At 36.4% G+C, this 27,384-nt stretch overlaps 1 protein-coding gene across 8 annotated transcripts in view; it reads right to left on the reverse strand.

The window, feature by feature from the left end:
* The window catches only part of MEF2A (myocyte enhancer factor 2A), a 79,283-nt gene that overhangs the window by 11,719 nt on the left and 40,180 nt on the right, over positions 1-27,384 (reverse strand). For 3 of the 8 annotated variants that reach the window (XM_009289475.1, XM_009289476.1, XM_009289474.1), the window contains 5 exons: positions 14,802-14,933; positions 14,599-14,736; positions 11,098-11,317; positions 10,830-10,889; positions 313-503 (listed from right to left, as the gene is read on the reverse strand). In XM_009289475.1, coding sequence (XP_009287750.1) covers positions 313-503; positions 10,830-10,889; positions 11,098-11,317; positions 14,599-14,736; positions 14,802-14,933 — 741 coding nt within the window. The remainder of the gene's footprint in view (positions 1-312; positions 504-10,829; positions 10,890-11,097; positions 11,318-14,598; positions 14,737-14,801; positions 14,934-27,384) is intronic. The other 5 variants (XM_019474685.1, XM_009289479.1, XM_009289477.1 and 2 more) reach the window with 2 other exon arrangements.

Consider the following 27,384-nt stretch of genomic DNA (forward strand, 5'->3'; position numbering starts at 1 on the left):
AAAGTTCTTGGTACCGAGTCAGCGAGATGTCATATCAAAACAACAAAATCCCAATCTATGCCTCTAGGATTGCACTCTAACTGCATTTAGGTCAGACTGCTATTTTACACTTTAAAAAAAAAATGCCTTAAAATTTAACTTCTCCCAAGGTAACAACTTATAGCTTAGATTTTCATTAGGGAAATTTCAGAATAAACACAGCTTTCTATTACTGTAACCTATGGTAAGCAGATGAGGTAATTTCTCCTTGTGCATGCGGACAGAACACTTCATTTTTACAAAGCCAGTCATAGAACAAATGTTTTAACTTACCAATGGTGGCATCATACCCTTGCTGGAGGGTGGGATGACAACACGGAGGTCGGGTTTGCGATTGTTCATTCCAAGATTACCTCCTCCAGGTGGAGGTGGAGACTTTGTAGGCATGACTTTGCCTAAGCCATTCCCACCACCAGTAGTTCCAAGTAGACTTGGTGAAGCTCGAGAATTCACAAACCCATTTCCTGAAAGAGGAAAAACAGATGTACTGTAATACTGAAGAGAAGTAGCAATACAAAATTTTGGTGCACATGTACAAATTACTAAATATTTCTTTCGTAAAACTTCCAATAAAAAACTTCTCACAAGAGGTGCAGTATCAAATGATCGAACAAACAGAAAGCACTTTCACCACAAGATCAATATGTAAAGGTAGTATCACCTCAAGGGCACACTGTGGCAGCTTAAACGCTGAGAAGAGCATATTGCCAAAGAACTGTTTCTAATAACATCTGTTGTGGTTTTTTTATTTTGCCCTTTGAAGTTCCTCCAGGCTAAGCTTGCAAAAAAGCGTGCTTTTGCACAACCCCACTTCGTCCCCACCCCCAGAATATGAACTATACTGAATTGTTGCCTGTGAGAATAAAAAAAAAAAAAAAAAAAAAAAATCAGCTCTTAAAGTCTCTATTTCTAAAATGTATTCTTCAAATATCTTCAAGATCTGCAGGACTCCAGCATCTATTCTCTAATAAAATTAATTTGTCTCAAAAATACATACTGTCTGATTATTACATTTAGCAACAATGAGGGGAACAAATCCTTTCTCTTCAAATTCATTCCAATCTCTGGACACAGATATACGTGCCATTTATGCCTGTCAATTTATTTTACACAGGTCTTTCTCCACCTTACTCATTCTAAGTAGAATTAGACAAGCCAAAGCCTACAGGTCCTGGCTTCAGCACTGAAATCTCCAAAAGCTGAATACGCTCAAGATACAGGCCTTAGCTTACACTCAAAACAGATTAGAAAAAAGTAACAAGACAGTAAAACAGTTAAGTGCCTAGTATTCTATTTTCCTGTACTGACAAAAGCACCAATCATGTTAACCAAAATATATTTCTCAGAAAAAAATTTAAAGCCACATTCCAATGATTTTATCATATTTATACCAACAATTCCCAAAATACACACACCTTATTTAGCTGCAAATGAAAAAAAGTTAAGCGAGGGGAATTTCGCAACAGGGAACCCTATAGTTCACACTACAGAACTTGTGTATGTGTGTGTATAAATAAATACAATTCATAGTAAGATTATGTTTATACTAACATTGCTGTTCTGAGAGCAGCCTTTATAGTCACAATTCAGGGAAAAGTCTATGACACAAAGTTCACTGTGTGGGAAATTCTCTTCTAATAGCCTGTAGCACCATATTGGCATGAATTTTGTATTATTATTCTAATTTGAATAGGCCCCTATGCCCAATCCAATTTTATTACATTAAGTACATATTAATCTAAAAGCAATTAAAATAAGAAAGTTGTCAGTGTCACATTCAACCTTCCTTAGCAAAATTTGTAATGCCTTTAAAAGCTTACCAAGAATGAAGCAGCAATAACACGCATCAGTAACAGCACAACACTTCATGAAGGTGACTGGTACTGCTAAGATACTTCACTAGTATATGTTGAGAACCTAGGTGTGAATTCACCAGGATGCTAATGAGGGAGCCTCCTCCCGTGATCCTTGTTACGTAGTGGGGGAACTGCCAAATGCAATCCTCACCTTTTCCCTGTCCACCATAAATGGAACCCTACATATTGTTTTATCGATTTAGAAATGGCAAAAGCAAAGATTAATGTAAGAATTATAACAAAGCTCTTGTGCTGATCTGAAGATATTCTACTGAGTTTTATAAAGGTCTTTTGGAAACAAAGTTATTGCTAAATATTTTTAAAGAAAAAAATTGTAAGTAGGTAGAACTTACTGGAATTTGCAACCACAGTATTCTTGTTCACATACGGATGAGCAGTAAATTCACAACTTTAAAGCCAGGATTTCAAATTCTGGATTTACTTTCTTTGTGTATTTCCTATTGTGCCAAAAGCCTGACGATACATGGATGATCTGATAAGTCCCTTGAGTTTTTCAAGGTTAACAGAGCAAGGAGCAGTTATTCTAATTTAGTACTTTCCTGAAGCCGGGGCGGGGCGGGGGGGGGGGCAGGTATGGGAATACATTTTCTGATAATTCTACCATTTAACTCAGAAGTTATGGGGGAAAGAAGGAACACAGACAGCAGAAAGAAGAAAAAGCTTTTTATGTCAGCATTCTTCCTTCTGTATTAAAAACCACAGCAAAGACTCATTTTGTAATTAAGCAAAAGCATCTACATTCCTCAGCAGAAAACAGCAGAATTTATTGGGATGCTTCTAGGTTAGTGACAAAATTTTGTTAAAGCGGCTGAAAAGTTGGGCTGGAGCTGAGAATACATACTAGAGCTAAATATACTCTTGACTGCTAGGAGAAAACTAGCCACAGCTAGGTCACACAGAAAAAACAACCAGCTAAAAAAGAGAAATTAAGTTCCGTGCTACGCCTAAGGTTCCTGAAACCATGAGACAGTTTTCACAGAATCATGGTTTTGTTAAATACAGTTATGCATCAATACCTATCCATTATAAATGAGTGTAAACATTAGTTAGCCTACATAGCATCAGATTGCAAGAGAAATCTTGCACAATGGACAGAGTAAAAATTAAGTGGACTTGGAAAGATGTGAGAGAGGAAAAATTATTAGAAAATACCATAATTTTCACCAAATTGTATCTAAAATATTGTTACAGTATCTTCCATTTTCAGCAAAAATGCCAGAACATAAAGAACTTACTGTTATAAGAAAGTAAAGTCTGGGCTTTAATCTAACAATAAATAGCATTTTATTACTCACTAGGTTGTCAGTGTTACCTTTTATATGCCAAAGCTGCGGTGCTGAGTCAAATTTAAACTTCAGAACAATAACTTTGTATAAACAATGGAGTTCTGTATAGCACTTTAGTCTATCCTATGATACCATTTCCTGTCCTCTGTTTTCAAGTATTTCAGTAGCTCGTGTGTTAAATCTGGACAGTGTCTTTCTTCCACACCCAACACAGTCATTTCCTGCAGCCCTTATTACAAGGCTCTGCCAATCCTTCAGAAACATTTCATGCTTTTAGTGGTGCTGTCAAAAACAACAAACTCCTTGCCATTGCCTTCTCTGCGCAATATCATTCAGCAGCAGAGCAGAGTCGAAGCATTTGTTCTGACAAAAGGCTGAGTATTTCTTAAAATGAGTGTTTAGAAAAAAAATATATTAAGAACAGGAGAAACAAAAAATGTCGTAAGTGTGCAATACTATGGGTATTCATCCAATAGCAGCCCTTTGTTATAAATAGCAAGCATTGAACATTTAGCAAACACTGGAGTATCTATATTGATTATTTGAGGAATCTCATGCTGGGGCTGCAGTAAGACTGTAGAATATTCATTTTTAATATGAAAATTAAAGCCTTTTTTCCTGTTAATAATCTAATAAGAAAAGCAAATTACAAGTTAAGAGTGAAAGGATAACTAAAAGCATGGTATTTCTTAAGAGTAAGGTCAGGTGCCAGAAAAGATAATGATTACAGGATGATGCAACTATACGGCAGTTTGCCAAACTGAGGCTTTAATAACCCCATAAATTCTACATACTATTCTGTATAATACAGAAATTGTATCTACCCCACCCACTATAGATCTTCCCCAAAGACAATTAATTTATGTTTAAAAACAATATCAAACTGAAAAATGGAAACAGAATATAAAATCCTACGTAAATGTAAAATTAGACTACTGTTTTTACTTCCATCATAAGAGTTTTATTTAAGTCTAATTCTTTAAAACAGACTATGAAAGCATGTTTGAAACACTTCTTTGGAAAACAGACACCAATGCAAAGATGATAAGCTCTCAATTATATGAATCATAACTTAATTAGATTTTATGATAACAAACTGCCAACATACACTAGCCTACTTCTTGTTTAGTTAGAAAACGTTTACTTTTGAAGTAACTTCTTTTCTGAAGCTAAATGTTAAAACCCACCCATTTTACCAACTGTATATTCTGCCTTCAGAAACGTAATACAGCTTAATCTCATTTATTGTCCTGCAGCCCAAGATGTAGCATTCAATTACATGAGCCGGACTCGTATTTCACTATATAAATCACATCAGCTGAAACAATGAACACATGTGGCTGGAAAGTACTCCATGTACTTATTACTACTCAAGGAATAAATTATAGTCATTGGTGCCATTAATCTTTTTTTGTGGTTCACCTTTGGAGAAACTGAACAGTTATACACAGTTTTGGAAAATAATTGTGCGCAAGCAGCTAAGCAATGTAAGATTAAGCAAAAATAAGAACAGTAGTAAATAAATATTTATGTCTCAAATGACATCATACAATCCAACAAATGTCAAATAATTAGAAGTAAACTGAAAATTCTGTTTGCAATAAGCCATCGACTCACTATGCATCCAGAAGACCGGATAAATTCTATTGAAGAAAAACATTTACATGTAGGACCTTGGGGCAGGGGGGAGGGGGAGAAAGGAACGTATTGCACGTAAATACAACAATAGCATTTCTATGTGCATTAGCTGCTCAATTTATTTACTTTTTTTTTGTTGAGTATGACAGCTTTAAGTGGAAACAAAAAAAACCCAAACCAAAACAGCATATGCCGTTCATACCATTTTCAGCTTTACACAGAAATCATTGCCGATTCTACCATCAGTTCAAAAAGCCTAAGTTCTCTGCTAGCTTTGGAAAGAATTTACTGTAACATCTCACAGAAGCTGAAATAAATGTATTTGCACTGATCTTTACATATCAATACTTCAGATAATACTATGATTAGAATTAAAATATACCTTTTACAGTAATATAAGATTTTGAAACATGTCTAACGTAAGATTTATACTTCTAAGGCAGTACTTTAGATATTAAAACACAGCAAAAAGAAATACACATGACTAAGTGTCAAGGGAATGCTTACTCATGTTACAAAACTGAAAAAAACCCCCTCATTTCCCAGGTTGCTGGAGAATTTTTTTTGCCTAAAGCTACATAAAAGGAGAGAATTTTCAAGGATATTTAGAATTTAAACGGGCCTTCTTCAAGACTAGGGTTATTATTCAGAATGCAGCAGCAAACCTAAAAACAAGGCTTTTGTATCTAAATGTTATTCAACTGTGTGAAACATTAACAGTGGCAACTGGATGCCTTTTAAGTCTTTTGTCAACTAAGCAGTTTACAGTTAATGAAATCAGAGTTGTTCTTTCTGAACTTGTTGATTCCTATGTATCTATACAAAGCCAATGTAAAGAATGGACGACAGAAGTGGTATGTTTAGAACATCTGAGGATGTGTGGTGGTGCATCCTGGGCAAGGTGACATTATATAAGTGTTGAGACTTCACACAAACAGATATGCTGCAATACTTTAATCCAGCTGGGAGATTAATAATTTGTTATACATGTGGCAAATTCTAACCAGAATTGTCTTGTACCTCTTAGTAAATCAGAAATTACGGTAAGATAATGAACACACATAACAACATATGAAGTTTCAACTGAAATCTAAGGGTAGTTCAGGGACTGAACTGACCACATGTGGATGGGTGGTTTCCAAGGAGAGATTGCTGCAATTTAAAAAAAAAAAAAAAAAAAAAAAAATCACCTCAAATGCTTTCTTCTACCAGCATGTTTTTCATGCTGATTTCAGCCAGTCATTTCTTGTGAGCTGATCTAATCAGAGGATGATGGATGGATCAAACTTTGTTAAGTGCTGACAACGTCTAGCAAAGGAAAAGGGTTCAGCTTGCACCCAGTGAAACAGCTGGTCTGCAGTCCACTTTCAGTACTCCTTTTCCTTGAGGAGCACTTGGAAGCTGTAAGAGTAAATAGGCTGTTCTCCGTGTTCTTCAGGGATCCTTCAACTTCTTCCCTGGAGAAGGGTGAAACACTGACTGTTTTATTTATCTGCGTAATCTTAAAGATCAGAGCAAGGCAAAACATTATGCCAACTCTATTGACATTACAGAGCAAGAACCTTTGTCCACTGCATTTAGCATCGGTAGAACACACATTCTTAAGTCAAAGCCCTTTCAATACAAGCTAGGAGGTGAGGAGCTCTGTCTAGCAAAAGACTACCTGTGACAGATACTACCTGTCACACTGAAGAGAAAGTATAGCAGATTAGAAATACCACCAGTAACGCATAACCTTAAGTAGGAATATGCTAAAGGTTTACAGCTGCTTTCCTAAGGCGGTTGTCTACAACAACAGTGCCAAGGTTTTTGGCTGATGCAGATGATACAGGCTGGTGAGTTTGAGAGTGGGGATGGAGGCAGAAGAAAGTCTGTTTTCTTAAGGAAGATGCTGATAGCATCAATCCAGTTTCAAGCAAAATTCCTGCAGGAGGTATGTTTTTCCCAGAGTTAGTTTGATACTTCTCATTGGGGTGTCTCTCATTTAATAAACAAAACAACATGAATAGAAAGGTATGCACAGAAAATTGTTTTGTTATTGAAGCCTTCTGGTGTATTTTTAAGAATTGCAGCATATTAGCCACTTGACTCAAGACTTGTGAAAGACCAAGCCGAAAGATTCTTTTATCCTCAGACACGCAGAAAAAGCTCTCCCAATCAGCCAAGCCCTCAACACAAAGTGAACCATTTACAGGTGTGGCCTTTCACAGTTCTCTGTCTTGATCCCTTTCTGGCAATATACAAGCAGTTTACAGGTGCATGCAAGCTGTCAATTGCACCGCTGCATAATCCTTCCTGAGGCCAGGATAAAAGATCCCACATGATCTAGCTTGGCATAGAGATCCAATAGCTCAAGACACAGTTTTTCAAGCAGGTATATCCTTCAGTTCTATTGAATTTCCAAAGAAATTCAATACTCCTAAAGTTACTTCACATTCTCAGAATCTGAAGATTAGCGAGGACATTAGAGAAGATACAGCTCTGGAACAAAAAGGAGAAATTCAGTACTCAAGACTAGATCTTTCTTATCCATTCTCCTGATGATAAAATTGTAAGAGGAAAGATAATTTCCCAGAAGATTAAATGGGTCCATAGTCTGCATTACTGACCAGAAGGGCTACTTCACTGACAAAGAATTGTATAGACAGATAATACCGTGTCCTTGCAAGATCATAAAGAGCCTCCACTTCCAACAACTCCTTCAAAATCACCTACGACTGGGAAGAACTTCGGGAACTCATCTTAGTTCAAAGGTCTCAGTTTATGCTTTTCATGCAGCCTTGGCAATGAAAACCAGCTCAGGTCCTTTGCATGGTTCTAGCTCAATGCCATACATGAAAGGTATGGAAGAAAAAGTAGAGATTGGGTAACAGTGGTAATTCTTTTGAGCCTTTCTGATTCTCAGAGTCCTCAAGGATGGGACAACTTCACTGGAAGTGCACTTCATTGGCAATCTCTGGATGATTCAAGGTATAATACCGAATCTACTGGAACATAGTGAAGCAGACCTCATGAGAAATTTGAAGGTGATCCATCCATCAAGTCCTTTCAGTTCAAAGTCAAAACCTTCAATTCCATCAAGTCCTTTCAGTTCAAAGTCAAAGAAATTCTCCCCCTTATTTGGGTACTCAGAGCAAGTGAGGCTATACTTTGTTTGATTAGAATCCACAGCCTTTTGAAAGGAGTTATATAGACATGCAGCATGTGTTCAAGCCAAGATGATGTTGACAACAAATAGCAAGTTGTACACATCCTGGTCATAAAGAGATTCTTGAAGCATATTAGATGCCCACCACAAACTGAATAGGGTTTAACACTGACCATGGGCGACAGTTTCATGAAAATTCTAGCTCCAAAACATTTGATCTAATTAACAGAAAAAATAAATTAGCTCAAAAGCAAACACTGTCATAATGCCAGACATTTTTCCCCTCTCAAAACTAATATACTTGCCAAGTAAAATTTTCAGCAAATGTTTTTTATGTGGTGGGTAAAATTTTAGAAATATTACAAAATAAAAATGCTTTTTCAGAGTTATGACAGCTGCATGTGAAATAAGCTCTCAGTATTATAAAGTTATCACAATTTTTTGTTCTGGACATAAAAAAACCACCTACCAATCTTTGCTACAACACACATATTTTTACTCAAAGTTATTTTCCACAGAAAAACTGTTATGTTGGCAGATTGACTGCTAAAGCAAATCATATCTATTCCAATCAAGTTACACAGGACTTGAGAAAAAGACTCGTGAACTAAATATGAGCCATTTTATGCAACATCTTTGTTTGAACTGGGTCCCAACTACGCAAGATAACCTTTACTTGCTTTTTTACTCAGAGATGAAGGTGTGTAAGTATATTTCAATGAAATGAGAACAAAATCTCAAATGCTCAAAACTTCATAATGTCGAGTAAGACTTGGGTTTTTCCTTTGTCTATAAGAGAATATCTGGGAATATGGCTATGCCAGTACTCCATCTTTATCTTTGACAACTCTCCTATAAATTGTGAGCTGCAAATATGACACATGACCTTTCACAACTATATCCATAGAAGTCTCCATTCCTGAGAAGTTTAAAAGAAAAGATTGACAGCTAAAAGAAGAAAACATATTTTTTCAAAGTGAATTCTACAATAAATGTAGCAAGAAACTAAAACCGTTGTTCTCTGAAGACATAATTAACTTGATACACACACTTCAATGGCAGCTGTCAGGCTCAAATTGACAAGTTAGCAGATTTACTCAATCTGGTTATGTATGGTTTCTTGATTTTGGTTGCAATTGAGACAGTTACGGTGCACCTGACAGTATTTAAAAGCAGCCATGCCATTATCCTAGTAGAAAGTGGAGCTCTGATAACTTAGGGCTTAGCATTCTGGTATCAACTAGGTATTTGAGTTTTGCTAGAGGTATTTCTTATAGACATTCCACTGTTCTTGTACAGCAACAACTCTTACGTATATGAAAAATCTTTCTAGAAATGAGTGGGTATATGTATAACATTTTGGGTGCGATGTTCTGGAAAGTAAGAGATAAGCGATGCATTTTGACTTTTCACATAAACTATTAATAAATGCAAGAAGGAAAACATTTTACTGCATTAAATATGTTCACCAAGCTGCTGTAACTGGGTATTTCTACAGTTTAATATTCTATAGCAACTGCTGTAAACAACTGTTTTATTTGCTTATTGAAAGAAGTAGTCTTCAATCTGAGGCTGCTGTTACTAAAGCCTGATTTTGGAGAAGAGGCCTGAAATGGCTTGATAATAAAAACTTATTTAGTCTGACTTGAGAAATACTATGGAAATCAACATCTGACCTCCACAGTTTCTAAAAATAGTCATCTTTTTTCAACTGAGGAAGTTTCCTCCATTTAACATCTTGCTTACCTGATGGAAACCACACTTTAATATTTCATATCTTCGCTGCACATAACCAAAGAATGGATGAAGAGTGGAAAGTCAATCCTGTGCTTTCAGCCTTGTAGTTGCAGCATTTTTTATTCATAAATTCAATTGCCTGACTTTATCTTCAAATAACTTTTTCCCAGTTGCCACACTAAGTAGCCAGTGGGCAAATACTGAAAGGTCAACAGTTGCTTCTCTAATTCCTTGCTATGAACACATACCAAGGAGAGTTATGTGTATGTCCAAAATTGACCTTCAGTTACCAAGACATCTCAAGGAATGGAAGGAACGCAAAGGAAGTGGGTGAACTGTCATTTATTTTGTCTTTCTGCGGCGTGATAAATTTCAATGGCTGCCTGCCGTCTATCAGAGTACTAAATTTTGTTTAGGGGAGACAAAATATTATTTAAATGAAAAAGTGCTATCATATCTTTTTACTGAAGACCAAAAAATACTGTGAATTTGACGTTTAGCAAGATCTCTAATTTGTTTTTGAGAGAAATTCTGATCATCTTCCAAAATTAAGACAGAACCTAGCTATCAGCTTCCAAGATTTATTGCCTTCTTTGTATAACTGCTAGAAAATAATTAGCAAGATACACATGGCAATACAACAATACAGTCTGTATTTTCCTCATTTTGATTGGCACTACAACCAGTATCAAACATCCAGGTCTTGTGAATAAAGTTGAGTACAACAGCTGAGTTGTCTTTAGTGTAGTAGTTTAAGCACAGTGAGTTTCATACAAAGTAAGAAATTTGGCGAACATAAGATCTCTTTAGAGTGCTGTAATTACACCTGTAGAGAAACACAAAAGCAAGAGCAGCATGCCACTACTGAAAACCACTAAAATAAAAAACGCAAATATTACTGAAGTGGAAAGGGCATGGCAGCAAAAAGTTAAATGCCTGATAAGAATTTACAAGACTTGACAATTACGAGGCAACTAAGAAAATTATGATCTTTGTTCTTCCACAACCACTTTTTCAAAAGAGTCAGAATAAAAAATTGCTTTTAAGTAACTGTGAAACTAAAACCTCAATACTGTTTTTCAACAGACATGATACTGCACTTACCAACTGGACTGGTACCAGCTCCATTTGGCACTGTGAGGTCAGTTGTCCCCAGCATACCACCTAATAAAAATAAACCAGAGCATTAAACTAACTTGCTCTCACTACAGTATCGTATCATTTTGTACTTCAAAACTTAAGCTGTTAAAAAAAAGAAAACACACTGATACATTAAGAACTTGTTGCTTTTTTTGTTGTTTGTGGGTTTTTTTTAAATAAAAAAAATAAGAAGAGGGTATAAAAGGAAAGCACAACAGTACTGAAATCTTACCTGCATTGCCAGTACTTGGTGGTCTCTGAGGGGCCCCAGGTGATACGTTCCGATGCAGGGTGGTCTGAGGTGGGGAGAGCATGGTCGTGTCTGTTAACGATGAACTGGCAGCCAGTGATGGGGATACAAGGGAACTCCCTGGGTTACTGTAGGTTAACGTGTTGGGATTGGACACTGGAACTGTAACCGACATCGAGAAGTTCTGAGCAGGCAAGCCAGGCTGGAGGAAAGATGACAAGGAATACACACAAGACAACAACATTAGCATTAACTATGTTTGCAGAAATAGTACATCATAAAAATACACATTAAAGTTTGCTAAGAATTACCCAGGTTTAAAAAAAAAGTTAATTATGTTAGTTTTTAAACTCTATTAAGCATACAATTTTAAAACATCCATTTGTTGTAGAGTATGGTGTTAAACTCTTACACATCATATAAACACAGTTCCAAAAGAATTACTCATAAACTTCTAAAATACTGAAAGTTCAAATACAAAAAATTGAAGATATTCATATGAATTCACAAGCTCAAAAATACAGCAAAGTTATAACAGTTAATTTAGATTATTACAAAGCAACGACAAGCTAAACATGTCTACAAATCAATGAACTGTTGCACCTTCAAAATGTAAGCATAAACATGCACATTACAACATAGTCAGTTATTACACAAAAAAGAAAAAGTTAGTAATAACATTTTCTATTAATAACCTTGCCAAAATATTGCTACTAATCTCTAAAGCTTTCTTTTTCAAACTAAAACAAGTAAACAGATCTTCAGAAATTCACTAAGTTCAGTAATTTGAATTTAAACATTTCACTTGTCATTATTCTGAGCTGTGTTCCACAAAACGCTGCTTGAATAACCACTCCATCTTGCTTTTTTGCAAACCTCATTTTTTTAAATTCTAATTTTTACAGCATTATTTAAAAGGCAACTATTTTTCTGAAGTATATATGTTTGTTATTCAACAACTATTTGAATCAAAAGCTTAGATGCCTGCCCATCTATGGTACTCATTTGGTTATGACTAACTTCTTTGGCCTTTGTCTCATTCCTATCCTTTGACAGTGATGAGTTTCTGAAACAAAAGGGACTATTTTCTTTCACAACTCTCAACTACTGGAAACAAAACCATGGCAGGTACAATTTAAGGGTAAAAATTCGGTAGTATTTATTGACAGAATAGAGAGATAATAGTTTTGATTTAGAGGTCAAATGCAGATGGCAAACATTCATGACCTAGTAAGTATACTTAAAACAATGCACTTTTGTCATGTGCAGCTTAAAATTTACTTAGAATGATACTTCTGTATGACAATTTTGATAATGTTAGAAATACAACAATAACTATACTAATTAAAAGAGCATAATACATTTTCTACATGAAAAAAAATCTCTTACTAGTCAGAGCCAATGACAGTGTCCCTACTGAAGCATTCCTAAGAATAATTATCAATTTTTGGCACAGACAGAAGGAAAAAGTAATGAAGCATAGCGACGTAATGCTAGCAAATCATTCACAGTATCTAACTAATGACAAGCTGTACTGGTATTTGTTTTCACGGGAAACTACTTCAAGAAACTTTTTAATATGTACAAAAGAAGGTTGTTTTTAAACAGCGTGCTGTCAAGTAACTCAAACTAAACTTGAAATACCTGAAAGTATGCTTAAAACAATGCTAGAAGCTAGAAGTAGTTGGAACACTTCTTCTGTAGGTTTCTCAATATAGAACTAATAAATGACAGCTTTCCCCCACACCTTACAATAAGGGCTGCCTCTGCCCATCTATGGTACTCATTTGGTTATGACTGAATTCTTCACGGTTTGCCTCATTCCTATCCTTTGACAGTAATGAGTGCACTAGAACAAAAGAAACTATGTTCTTATACAGACCCATAAGTACTGGAAATAGAACCATAACAGGTCCGATTTAAGCTGTAAATACAGAACTATAGAGGTAAAAAATAATGTTGCCTTTTTTATTTACACTGATGTCCACACAATCCAGGCTGTTCATGAAGACCACAGAAAATTAAGGGAGAGCAATTTAGCTGTGTTATACTGAAAGATGAGGCCTGAAGAAGATGTCTCAACACAGAAATGTTGGATATCAAAAGCTTCAAAACCAAGCAGGAACAAAAGATACTGGCTTCATTCAAGTATAAAGAACTTGCTAAAAGAAGTGATGCTGGGTGTCATGACTGTCAGTTTGCTGTTAAGTCCCCAGAGATGGCCTCGCTGCTCTGAACAATGAAATAATTTCTAGTATCAGCAAGTCATCTGGGGACACACTACTCAATTACCCCAGGGTCTGTGCTGATTAACCTAGCCAGTCCATTTACTTTAATTGCTACAAATTTGCAATGTTAAAAAATTCAAAGGCTGTGGCAGAACCCTGTATTAGTTTTCTTAGAAAATACTTCCCCTGTAATACTCAACACTAACTGGTTTTAGCAGATGGAAATTAAATGTCATCAGGTACACCTCCATGAAAAACATGCAAAATTTACACTACTGTTATCCCCAAACTTCTCCAGTTCTGGAGCCCAATAATTCTCTTCCAAAAGTTCTTCTCCACTAAATCTTCTTTCTGCCCTAGACCCCCAAAATTGAAGTGGATATACAAAACTGAGGAGAACATGAATAATCTGCCCAGTAAATATATGGGGTTCAGAAAATGACAGTTTCATTTTTGAATTAGGTAACACTAAAATGAAAAATGATCCTCTGATCACACTATGGGATAAGACCATATCATTTCTAAAGCAATTAAGTGACTTATGGCTGCAAATGGGTTAGGCACCTGGGACAAAATTTTCAAAGATCTTTCAGTATCCAAGGAAGTATCTGTTAGAATTTCAATATGAGTAAGACACCAATCTTTTGAGGCTCCTATTGTGCACCAGTCTTTAAACATCTAAATACCCTTCTACATCCAGACTTCAGCAAAATAAATTCCACTGATTTGATGACAAAATTAATCCAATTCTATTTGTCTGCTTGTAACATATTGTAAAATCTTGATCAGACAGATAAAGAGCTACAAGATGTAAATAAACTATCCTACTTCCCACAACAAAATCTATCTTCATAAAAATATTTTAGGTAGGATTAGGCATTACAGCTAGGCTCCTGAAATTTAGAAATGTTACCTCATGTTCACAAGGTATGAAAAACTGTGAGTGCAAAAGAGAAGCTAGAGATAAATCTTATTCTTTAAGGTAAAGTGTAATTTAACAAGATCAAGTATCAGCATCTCATTTTTCCTCAGAGATAGACAGATAGACAGATAGACAGATAGATAGATAGATAGAGAGATAGACAGATAGATAGACAGATAGATAGATAGATAGATAGATAGATAGATAGATAGATATATATTCCCTTCTCAACCATTACATCCTCTTGTCTTTGCAGTGGTATTCAGTGGTAAGCAAACACCGTGAAAATTCTCATGCACGTAATAGAAGCACAAACCATACTTTAGTACTCACTGCGATTTTATGATTCCGCATCATATTATCAAACTCTTCATTAATTTTTTTATATTTTTCTTCTGTATGTGGCGTGAGCACATATGAAGTGTCAGGGTCCGGGCTGTCGCACCCTCTGTGTTCCTTCTTGTTCAGAGCCTAAATAATGAAGTTAATAAAAAGGATCAACAAATAAAAAGTAGAGATAAAGTAAAAGTACTTACAGGGCCTCGCTTGAAAATAAAATCACTATCTTCATTTAGTTTGCTGAATCTGTCCTCCGATAGTGGACTGTGCTCAAAGTAATCGTCAGCATCAGGGCTCTCACAACCATTAAGGCCTTTCTTTCTTAAGGTCTGAAATACAATTGGAAAATTCACATACAAATCATACTAACTTGCCAAGAAGTTTTGTATACTACTGAATCATTCAGAGCCACTGAAACTACATGAAACTTTCACAGACAAAACTCACTGTTCAACAGACAGGCTTAGTCTTTCAAAATAGTGGCATAGTACACAAACAGAAAAGGTTCATTCAGAGGCACAGACTCTCCCAGGAGCCATCTCATGGGTAACTTTAACCTACACCCACTTCATCTCTCCAGTGTTCCATGCAAAACCGTTTTTAGGTACTGGCTGATGGAGTAAAGTTGCCTGACATACAGGGAACATTCAAGTCTATGGCAAAGAAGTTATGTCATCACTGGTAATTAAAAGCCAGTTTACTGGATCTTTAATAAATTGATTTTAGCATCCCAATTTTAATATTCACATTTTGAAGAGCATACAGTTAAACTCCGAGAAACACAGTTGCTAAAATTTTCAATCGAATTCAACAACTGCAGTACATTAATATACATAACACTTGGTCTCAGTAGTTTATAATGCAGGATTTTCCTGCACTTCTGTCATCCTGCATGATAACAAGAACTGCAAAAAATTATAAACAGAAATTACATAATCCCTCTCTAAAATGACTTAGTTTGCTAAATGTAAGTTTTTTCAGGCTCCTTTAGACTAACTTGATGCAACTGCTTTATTGGGCTACTTCCTGTTTTCTGATGGAGAACTCACATCAACATCCCCTGGAAAAAAACCCAAACTTGTCTACAATCTAGGCATTACAAATAAGCTACTGAAAGAAAGGATGTGAAACTACCAAACCACTTGTGACCAAGTTTTAAGAGATATTTGTATTCCTTGTTGTTTTTCTTTTTCACCCTATTACACAATCAGAAATCTACCTTTGCAAGTTCTCATTTGTAACAAACCAAGATTTAAAATGTTACCTATGGAAAAATCTTTAATGTTTTAGAAAAGTTTCAAAAGGAAAGCAATATAAATTTTTAAACCGGTACACATTAGCAGTACATAAGACAGCAGTAGGATTATACAGGCATGAAGGGAGTTGTGGGGGTTTTGTGAGAGATTATTTATATTCTAAGGCATGAGGGGAGTTGTGGGGTTTTTGTGAGAAATTATTTATATTCTACGAATTTTACACTAAAAATCCTAAAGATTTGAGATCTGCATGTTGACATTCTCAACACCATAAAGGAATTGCATTTGTTCTCCTATAGAAGCTATATGTTTCCATAACACACTGAATTTCTGATTAAAAAACCCCCTTATGTTTTAGTTTAGACTACAGTATTCATCAACATTTTTTCTTAAAGTGCTATCTACTGTTTTTTAGTCCAATAAAAAGCACACAAGACTTTCTCACTATTCATATACATGCAAAATATTGACTGTTTCTACTTCAGTTTTAAAGCAGTACTTGAAAATTCAATTATGCTGTCTGAAATTCTTTAATATCACAGGTCACCATAAGCTGTAATTCCTTCTCAAGTTTCTTGGCTTGCTCCGCATATCCCACACAGTATCTGGAACTCCCACAAAAATGTAATCACTAAATCAGCATATGGGGAAAACAGGTGTAGCTTCCTCCAACACCTGTCACGGCACTGATCCTGCTCCTCTAACCAATCAGCTGGACACGTATATGGACTTGGCCATACAAGGGCCGGCTGTTCGGCCTCTCAAGGTCGGAGCCTGTTATCCCTCTCCCAGCCCTTCCTAACAAGTCAGCCTGCCAGTCTTCTACACTTTGATATCAGTAGGGAAAATGTTAACACTGTATAATCTGGATTACACTTAACCCCTGCAACACACAGAATTCTGTAAATAGAATCCAAATATGTCTTTACATGGTGCTCAGCATCAACATGCATATGCAGTGCCCAAGACATGACTAGAAGCTGTATTTAGATACTATAAAGATCGATCTTGCAAGAAATACACATGCTGTCTAGTTCACCTCCTTTGAGAAAAATATTAGAGCAATTTTAAGTATTGCAGCATGGGAGTTTCATTAGTGCTCCTTTCAATATTCTAAAACAATCAAGTGAAAACTTTTAAGCGTAATGCTGCCAATTCATCCTCCTGGATCTGTCTGAAAATTATATTCAAAGTTCTAATATGAAGGAAAAGATTTAGTTAAATATAAAAATGCATCCTTCCTCTTGGCGACCGGTTATTTTTGATAACAATGGGGTTAACTCTGCTTTGACTCATGAGGAAGGAAAATGCCTCAGTATCTCCTGTTTAAGATTCTGGAAACCTTCACTCTAGATGGGGTTCCTGTCATTGTGGAAGGATTTAAGCCACAGTTCACTGTTACAGATAATACGTCTGGGTCTGATATCCAAAGCTCTGTCTCCTTATCACTAAAACACGAACTGCCACTTTGAGGACCTAACCATAAAAAGACTGCCAACTTTATCATTGCCCAGTAACATAACAGTAAAACATTTCTGCTCCGTGGCTCGTACTAACAAGTGGAATGCTGTAATCTGTTCACGCGGCCAGGCGAAGCCTACACAAGACAGCCCAGCCTCAGCTTTCTCACAGGCTACAGAGTGAAACACGATAACAGGCTCTTGCTCAAGGGAAAACAAGGAAGGCTATGATTACTGGGAATCGCTCTGCGGGGACACAGGAAAGCCAAACTCCATAAACAAGTGCTGACTCCACCCTCGAGATTTTCTATAGCTAAAATTTATTTCTCTGATTAATGTAAACAACTCCCCCTCCCTGAGCTATTTCCAAGGTATTATCATGGAGACTGAAATTTTATTAACTCTGAAGATGGGGGGGCATGGGAGGAAGAAAAAAAATTAGTGAGACCAAATAATATTTGTGCAACACAAAGAGAGTTTTATTTCTCTGCTGTGATACACAAGCGTGTTTAGAATAAAATCGGAATTTTTGCAGTTGAGGCTAGTATAGAACATAAATTTTCTTACTACAACAAGAGGAAAAAAACATTAAATTTCAAGTTTTGCTATTGGATGCTTATTGCAATTACCTTCTGGCGTTGTCTTATTTTCCAGATCATCTAAGGGAGTGTGTAGCCCTTTGAGTTAATCTGTATTACTTTCCACTTCCTCTAAGACCTAGCCAAAATTACTGGAAATTGTTCTAACACGTTTGCCAACGCACTGTATTGTGCCTTCAGTAACTGAGATTGTGCAGCGTTGATATTGGACTGGATCAACTAACTGATGAGAGAAAAGTACTGATTTTTGTCAGAAAACAATGCAAAGTATTTATGAGGAACCAAGGCAGGTATGAAATCTTTTTTTAAAAGAATCAAGCAAACACAACGACATAGTTGTGCAACATGCGAAGTTGCTATAGAAGTGTGGCAGACAGCTGTGGTCATCTTGATATTGCAGAATGACCCCAAAGTTTTAAACTGCTTTTGTTCCACTGTGTAAAATTGAAATACGCAAATATTATAACTATTAGTTGAATATTAATTTATTTTAATTTTTTTTGAATGGCAGAGCTTAGAAAACATCATATGAGAACTGCTGGACTAGCTATGACAGGTTTAAATATTACATTCAAGCACATGGTACAAGAGCCCCAATATTTTCCTGAACTTCCCCACACATATGCAAAGTAATTTTTAATTGCACTGCATTTTTGCTAATTTAAGAAAAGAATCATGCCTTGGCAAGAAGCATCTAAGGAACAGAAGGGCTTCTTGCAAGACAACAAAAAAATAATTAGCTTATCTCCAGAATTCAAAATCAATTTTACTGAAACCGATACATACAGATACCAAAGAGTACAAAAATACAATCAAGTTAATTATTTTATGACCCATGAGGAACAAAGATGATATTCAACCATCACAGTGTAACTATCTTAGCATAAGCTTCCTTCCACAAAATCCAACAGACAAACATGAAATGCAGGAGCTTTAAGCCCGCTGAGTCTCCACAGCGTGATACCAAGTCACCACCTTCTCCAAAGCTTTTCCCAGCCCAGCTGCACGCAGCTTCTCTCACACAAACTTACACTGGCTCAATATACTGGTCATCAGCAGTTCTGGGAACCAGAAACTTTGAACTAATAAACACAGATTACTGCTACCAGAGATAAAGTTAAGTGACAACCCCCAACTGTCCTCCTCCCCATGAAAGATCCTGGTTTTTATATCCGACTCTGAAAGGACATGTTGCTAATGGTTAAAAGAGCACAATCAGCATGTTTTATGCTCCGATTCAGTGAGTGTGGTTAAAAAGCCAAGACTTCTGATACTAGTGATCTGGGCTCCTTACCAGCTCTAGCAAAACTGTAGAGAACTTGATTATGTTCATTGTCACCTCAGGAAATAGTATTTTTCTGCCTTAAAGCAAAAAAGTAGGATGACCTCATATGTAAAGAGCGTTATGAAGTGCAAAAAAGTGTCAGTTCATTCAAAACATTCTCAGTGTTGAGTTTCTTGTAATATTACACAAAAAGGAAATGGTTGTTGCTATCAATGCTACTATGTACCACATTAACAGCTCTATTTTTGCACTTACTATTGGAGCAGGCCAAACAGAATTTTTGTTGGTGTTTCATCCCAAATCATGAGGAAAACATATCCAAAATTTGACTAAGATTGAAATGAAAAGTGATTTCCCTTGGAAAAGGCAAACCTTTCACTTAAAACCTGTGGCTAGTTCTGTTTCTGCTGTTGCAGTCAGAGCACAGAAAAGCTGTGAAGCAGCACAAATTTGGAGTAAATACTTCTTAAAAAATTGTAACTTAAAAAAGCGTAAGTATTCCTCAGGCCTGAAGTTACAGAAAGGCTTTACTAGTGCTGCCAAATATTACTGCTGCTCCAGCAGGCATGTACACCATGGTTATCAAAAGGAAAACCAATTAAACAGTTTCCTGCTCTAGATGCTCTAGAGAGCTGCCATGCCATAGTGGAGAGGGAGAGGACACTGCTGCCACTTGCACCAAATTCCAAAGGCTCCTCACCCACAAATGCAGTCGCCAAGCGCTCACACAGCTCTGTGCAGGAAGGACAGGACTGAGCATCACTCTGTCATCCATGATGGGAACAACGATAAGATCATTGAAGCAAAAGATTGTGAAGTTGCAGTCACACCAATAAAATGCAAAAGCCAGTACCATTACCCCATCCCTGGAGGTATTCAAAAGACGAGTAGATGAGGCACTTAGGGACATGGTTTAGTGGGTGGTGGTGTTGGGTCGATGGTTGGACTCGATGATCTTAGAGGTCTTTTCCAACCTCAATGATTCTATGATTCTATGATTAGCCCAGGCTGCAGTAGTGCCTTTCCTATCAATGTTCAGGAACAAAGAAAAGTAATTCCTAAAACAGAGATCCAAGGATAACCGAGAGCTATTTCGCCATACCGTAGCCTTCAGGATCAGTCTCACATTCCATCTCTGCAGATGATTATAGAGATCCATGCTTTAAGGTTATTTTACCATGCTTTAAGGGAACTGCTGAAATCTCTGTGGGAGCAGTCTGGCAAACTGACAGTAACAACTTATTGCCACAGAAAGCGCAGGATCCTACAGACCACCCTTATGCCAAATCTGAAGTTTGCTCGAGCCTGCAATAAGTCATTTTTTCTTCACTAAAATGACAGAAAATTCTTCTTGGCCATTCTTTATTTAACTTACTTTTGCTGGGTTTGTTTTCAACTGTAGCAGGAATAAGGTGGTTTTCCAATGTATGGGCTGAGCACCACAGATACAAAGTAGGCAGAAGGAATGGCCTGTCCTTTCTGGCAGCAACAAACCATTGCCTCAGCCACCACTGATAACCACATCCCACTTAAAAAGCCTTTTTTCTGAGATATTCACAAAACGAAGGACAAATACAGTCGTCACAGCACCAGACTCCCACCCAGTTTTCATTCTTATGTGAAACACCAGTGAGAGAAAACAGGGCATACTCCTTCAATGCAGTTCAGCTCCCTTCCCACAGCAGAGAGAGACTTCAGCTGGCAAGAACTACATGTATCACTACAGACTTTACATATAGCAAAAAGTCATGCTGAAAACATGACAATTACTTTATTATTTGCTTCCTGTTACATACTGTTGCCAAGAAGTTGAGCCTAAAACCAGGCTGGATTTTTCTTCTTTTATAACACAAAATATTTCACTTTCATCACCCTGAACAATACTATGGTGTATCATCCTTTACGTATAGTAATTTCTCCCCTATTACATATAAAACATATTCAAGTATCCAAGGAGTATTCTTAGTCACTGAAAGCTATTTATAGTTATTAAGCTTCCTGCAGGTCAGTTTGGCTTCAGAAGTATCATCATTTCTGTTTCTTTTCTCTGAAGTAACAACATGGTTCTGCGAAGTCGGAGCCTGACCCTGCAGTGCTGGGTATACAAATTTTACCACTGTCTAAAATACAAGCAGGAGTGAATCCTAAGTGCAGCGTATACATCAAAAGTGAACAGCCAGAGAAAAACCACATAATTCAACCGAGTAATGGTGGTTTGTGTTTGAAGCTCATCAACATTATTTCTGTAGGCTTCAATTTCTTTTTTCATAGTTAGATGTACTGGATTATTTTACGTAATGTTCACAAATTGTGTAAATTTTCCTCAGGCTCTATTAATATTCTCAACTTCAACCACTGAAGCATCTGCAAATTTCATTATGAAGCTTTTTTCCTTTCCTTTGAGTTAGGAGGCTACTTAAGTTTAGCCCTAATGCTATTCCTTTCAGTATCCCTGACACATTTTCAATTAAATTTTGCTATGGTATCAGTTAGAATTTCACATTCTAATTATAGCCACAAATACATCCATCCCAAAACAGCACAGTAAAGCAGAGTGGTGCCCAGCTTTCAAAACTTCAGTGAATGCATAGGAGGTCAATTTAGATTATGACAAACATTTCCACGAGCTAAGCAACTTGGAGAGCTTAACTTCTTAAAAAAACAAGGCCTCACCAATCTTTCTGGTAGACTCCCCAGCCAAAATAATGTATACTAAGCAAAATCTGAAAAATTAACATACTCTACTTTTAGCTTACTTTAATATTTTCCATACTTGTGCTCAATTAGTAGTGGTATTTCAAAAGTAAATAATTGATATTATGCAAAAATATCTAGACATCAAAAATTCTGAGTATGGTACTTTAACAAAGTTTGCTACAATGATTATATTTCTTGGTCAAATATTACAGTATGTTAGGAAAAAAAGGAGGTTTAGGATTAACTACTTATTCCAGGGTTTTACAAACAAAAAAAAAAATATAAGCCTGCCTAGCACTGGGCCATAAAATACAAGGAAGAGCCCTTTAAGCAATGCTCTGCTATGTTCAATTTTAGGCAAAGGTATTCATCATTTCCAGATGAAAAATGTTCATGATTTGAAATTTTATCAGTGTCCCTATTATATACCACTCTAAGAAAAGACACGGTCTTGTTTCAAATGTTGGAGCACTTCCAGTATCTGGGAAATTTTAACATGTATCCCTGGCTTGCCAAACATGAAAGCTAGCTGTCAAATTCCTCCAAGATATGATAAAGATGGCACTCAGGATTCAAACTCTCATTTATATAAAATAACACATACAAGAGGTTTTTAGACATGATATGGTATGAAACTTAAATTCTAGCTTGAAGCATCTTTGCTGTGAAACAGTATCTTAAATAGATAAACCACAAGCAATTACTAAAGAGTAACAATTTTATGGGCTACAAAATCCACTCTTCACCCCCAGAATATTACACAATGCACTGGACTAAAAGGTGTAGGAAGGGAAGCTGCTTACTTGTATGTGTGATTTTAGAGAAACACTATCTGTAAACTGTGGACTTTATAATGCAGTTGCTGACCTACAAACAAGCTGGATTGCTCATTCCTAAATTAACTTCTTGAGACTTAAAATTATTAGTAATCCATTAGCACTGATAATACTGTTTCCACAGTGAAAGCTAAGCCAAGCTCTCAAAGTCTGGTATTTGATGCATTTGTCTTTGTTTCACTTTCCATACAACTTACTAGATTATTAAATTTTATATCGCTGAGCAGGTTTTCATTTTACCTGTTTTATAGAAAGTACCATCAACTAGATTTTTCCATTAATGAGTACCAAATTGCCAGGCTAAGTCAATCTTATTCAATCTTTTATTAAAAACAAAAGACAAAGTAGATTGATGTTAATCTTCAGGAAGCAGAAACTATTCCTTAGCATATAAATTAAATATATTTTATAGTCCTTTCAGGGAATGCAGTCTGCAACAAACAAAGTTAACAGTAAACCCAAGCAAAACACAGTTCTATGTTAGAATGTTCAAAGAGATATTTTATGGCACATAAATGCTTTTTTCAATCCTTACTCAAGTGGCAACATATATATGTACATACACATCCTCCCATACATACCTCTTCACATACTTGCAATGGTTAAAATATAAATCAGCAACAGCAGTAGCCAACTGAATGCCTCCTTTCAGCAACAGTATATTGCAGATAAGCCATATGGAACATGAAAAGTTTCCAAGTGTAGCAATCCATCTGCATAATATCCTTCGTAATCTTTTAGAAGGTCTTTAGTAAAACTATTATCTCCTACTCATAGTTTGCCAAGAAAAATTTCCTAAACTCCAATTACAATTCAATGATATAAAAATGGGTTTCTTTTGGTCTACCTGCCTATGCAGTATTGCTATTTCAAACATTTCTTGTCCTGAATTTCTCCTTACAGCTTGAAAATTGGAAAGGATAACAGAAACTATTTCAAAGCCTTGCTACTCAAGATAACTTAGTATTATCAAAACAGTAATTACAACACAAATAGCAACTATTCCCAAAGAAAATGTTTAGTGGATTCTAAGGATTTATACAACTGTTAAAATACCATTCACATGTAACATTATGGGAACTGGCTACACTAAGGTCTACCAGAACAAGCTTCAATAACCTTTAATATTGGTATGGAACTGCCATTTTATTTCACCTAAAAAGGTGTCCAACTGTATAGACAAATACGTACAAGTATGCGCGGGCACATGTGTGCACTCTAACAGGTGTGGTGTGTGTGCGCACACACATACAAGCATTATCCCAGTTCATAACATTACTGCAGAATATTTACCAAAGAAACCAAAAAATAACCAAGTTGAATAAGACAGCTGAAAGCAGGTACTTGAAAACACTGAGATAAGTATGTACCACAGGAAGCAGCGAGCCTCTCCAGAAATAAAGAACGATACAAGCAGTTACATCTCTATTTTTACTGAATTAAAATAATTAGAACATAGGACTTCAAGACACAAAGCTGTAATAAGTATGTCACAACTCATGTTTTGAATACTGAACTTCTCAGTTATGTGTCAAAGGAATATACTTAATATGTTTTTCCTTGCATAACCTTCACTTACAGTGAATTAATCAAAAGCCAAACCACCTCTTTGAAGACTGTCCTTACCTAACCTGAAAAAGGGGTGGGAAATCAAAGGTGAGACCTAGAGAGGTAGAGAGAAAAGACTGTACGGGAATCAGGGACAGTGGAATATGAGTAAGCTTTACTCTATCGTGTAATTCATGTCAACATTGGATAAAGAGTGGCTCTGGCATGCTTGATTTTTTTTCTTTTTAACAAGTCACTATACTCAACAAGTACTGAATTGTAAGTTAATGCAAAAAAGAGCAGGGCTTTAAATGGCATCGGTTTGTTACAGTTAGAAGAGCTTTCAGTGGGACAACGTGCAAGAGCTTTGATCTAAAAAAATCTTCACAATATTCCCAATGAATTTGGTAGTTTTTAATTAAAAACATATTATTCACTTCCTATTGAAAGTAACTGATAAATAATTCCAGTAAAACATTATTTAAATGTTAAAATTCACGCTACTGCAAATTTAACTAACTAGCATTCCATAGTCTATACTATAACTTACAGACATGTAAGCTCCCACATGAAATATTACTTCACTGATATGACATGAACAAGATGTAATAACTATCACTGTTAAGTCACAAAAAGACATTAACACTGTATTGATTTATAAGTATTATGAAGAACAAGAATGGTATGGTATGGTATGATATGATATGATATGATATGATATAATAAGGGCTGTTAGGAGATTCATAGGTCTGTACCACAAGAACCACCACCATAAATACTTTCTTTATTCAGGTTATGAACCAGTTACCAGGTGAAAGGATCAACATAAAGTCCTTTGTTCAGATGACTGTTGAGAATGTTACAGCCTAGATAGGCCACACTACCTGCAGTAAAACACTGGCAATGAACAAACCACAATCTCCATCATATGATCAGAAGTATCTCATCACACCCACATGTTGGTTACATGACTGGGAGGTTTTATGACAGTATGAAGTTCTAGACCATTTTTTCCTTGGAGGCTGGAGACCTCCACCATCAGTTTAAGGCCCAAACATTAAGATTATTCAAAAGCAAAGTACTAGAAATTTCTCAACAGAAACATAGCATGTAAGCATACTGAGGTCCAAAAGGCAACTAGGTGTGAAGCATCCTATAAATGACACTCTCCCTCCTTTTTGACAGTTCATTCTAAAACACTGGTTGATGAACTGCAATGATCAAGAAGCTAGTACTTCTGCTGTCCCTTCTGCAACATGGTTAATCCCTGGCAGATTGGCAGGGTTGACAGCTGAAGACACTACCAAACCCATGAGCTTGAAAGTCAAAAGCTGGGGTTACATTAACTCTCCACTGAAATCAAGAGTATCATCAGAAAGAACAGTTATTTATCTTACTGTAGTCCCAGGAGATGCACTGTTCTGGGGTCTATTCTTTCCATGCACAGCTTGTGTAAAGTCACTCACTCTTGATTAACAGATGCCATGGTCCTCGCTTTGAAATTGTAAAGTAAAAATATACTCATCTAAACTGTCAATACAGAATTTCAAAAGCATCAAATTCTGCAGCAACATAAAGGCTGCAAAATACATGAGACCAGCACAGCTTGAAGAACTTATTAATACAAGTAAATAATTATGTCTTTGTGTGACTGCCGGCATGAACTCCAGTATTAACAAGCAGCGAGCTGTTACAGATTTTCTTGGAGTCGATTTTCAATCCTATTTAACACAATGTCTCCAGAACAGCTAAATCCAGAACAGGATCTTTGACATGCATTTCCCGAGCAGTGGGTGTGAGAACTGGACTTTGTGTGTCTGCCCTGTAAATTCCAAAAATAAAAACATTCTCCAAACACACTGCAGAATCAGTTGGAAAAACATCACCTGCACAGCTGGGAAATAAATACAGGACTTCATAACAGAGGAGAATCACTGTTTTTATGTAGCTGACCAGCAGCACCTATTTAAATAAACTAAAAACAGTCTCCAAAGAAAGTAAGAGGTATGTGTTATTCACCAAGAATAGAAGCTATATGCAGTATTTAAAAAAAAAAAAAAAAAAAAAAAAAAAGGTGCTTTTCTTAAGTTTTTATTTTTTTGAATCTTTCATTAAGTTTTGATTCTTTGGAATGTGTTATCCAAGTCTGTACTACAAACAAATAGATAAACATGGAGCCTTAATCGCCCTTTGCTTCTAAAGGAGGATGGCAAGTAAGAGGTATAGGACATAGGAATCACTCCAACAAATCTTCATGGGCCAAAGAGTCCCAGATGCAAGATGGATCCTTAAAGAATCTCTCAATACACTGTTACTCCTCTTGAAAGTGCATCTTTATTTCACAAATGTCTAGAACATTTGACACATTTTAGCTTCTACAGTTCAACGTTTATATTTTCATAAAGATTTGTGAGGAAGGGTAGAGTAAATACAGTTCCACTATCGGCTAATTTGGAATATAAACCAAAGTCAAGGGTAGTTTTCATAGAAAACACGTGAAATACTTACAATAGCCATAACCTAAAAAACCTACAGATTCCACCTAATGGCAAGTTTTACATCGTAAAGCCTCATTCAGAAGTACAACAGCCTAAGTTTTCTACAGTAAAATGAGCAAAAGCAAAAGTTTTCTTTTGCATTCTACACAAACTTCATATGCCACTACCCCAAAGTTGCTAAGCTACTATCTATCGTATTTGAGAAGTCGTGGCAGTCCGGTGACGTTCCCACTGACTGGAAAAGGGGAAACATAACCCCCATTTTTAAAAAGGGAAAAAAGGAAGACCCAGGGAACTACAGGCCAGACAGTCTCACAGCTGTGCCTGGGAAGATCATGGAACAGATCCTCCTGGAAGCTATGCTAACGCACATGGAGGAAAGGGAGGCGATTCCAGACAGCCAGCACGGCTTCACCAAGGGCAAGTCCTGCCTGACCAACCTAGTGGCCTTCTATGATGGAGTGACTACATCAGTGGACACGGGAAGGGCTACAGATGTCATCTATCTGGACCTCTGTAAGGCCTTTGACACGGTCCCCCACAACATCCTTCTCTCTAAACTGGAGAGGTATGGATTTGATGGGTGGACTGTCCGGTAAAG

The sequence above is a fragment of the Aptenodytes forsteri genome, unplaced genomic scaffold, assembly GCF_000699145.1.
Source record: "Aptenodytes forsteri isolate BGI_AS27 unplaced genomic scaffold, ASM69914v1 Scaffold605, whole genome shotgun sequence".
Lineage (NCBI taxonomy): Eukaryota > Metazoa > Chordata > Aves > Sphenisciformes > Spheniscidae > Aptenodytes > Aptenodytes forsteri.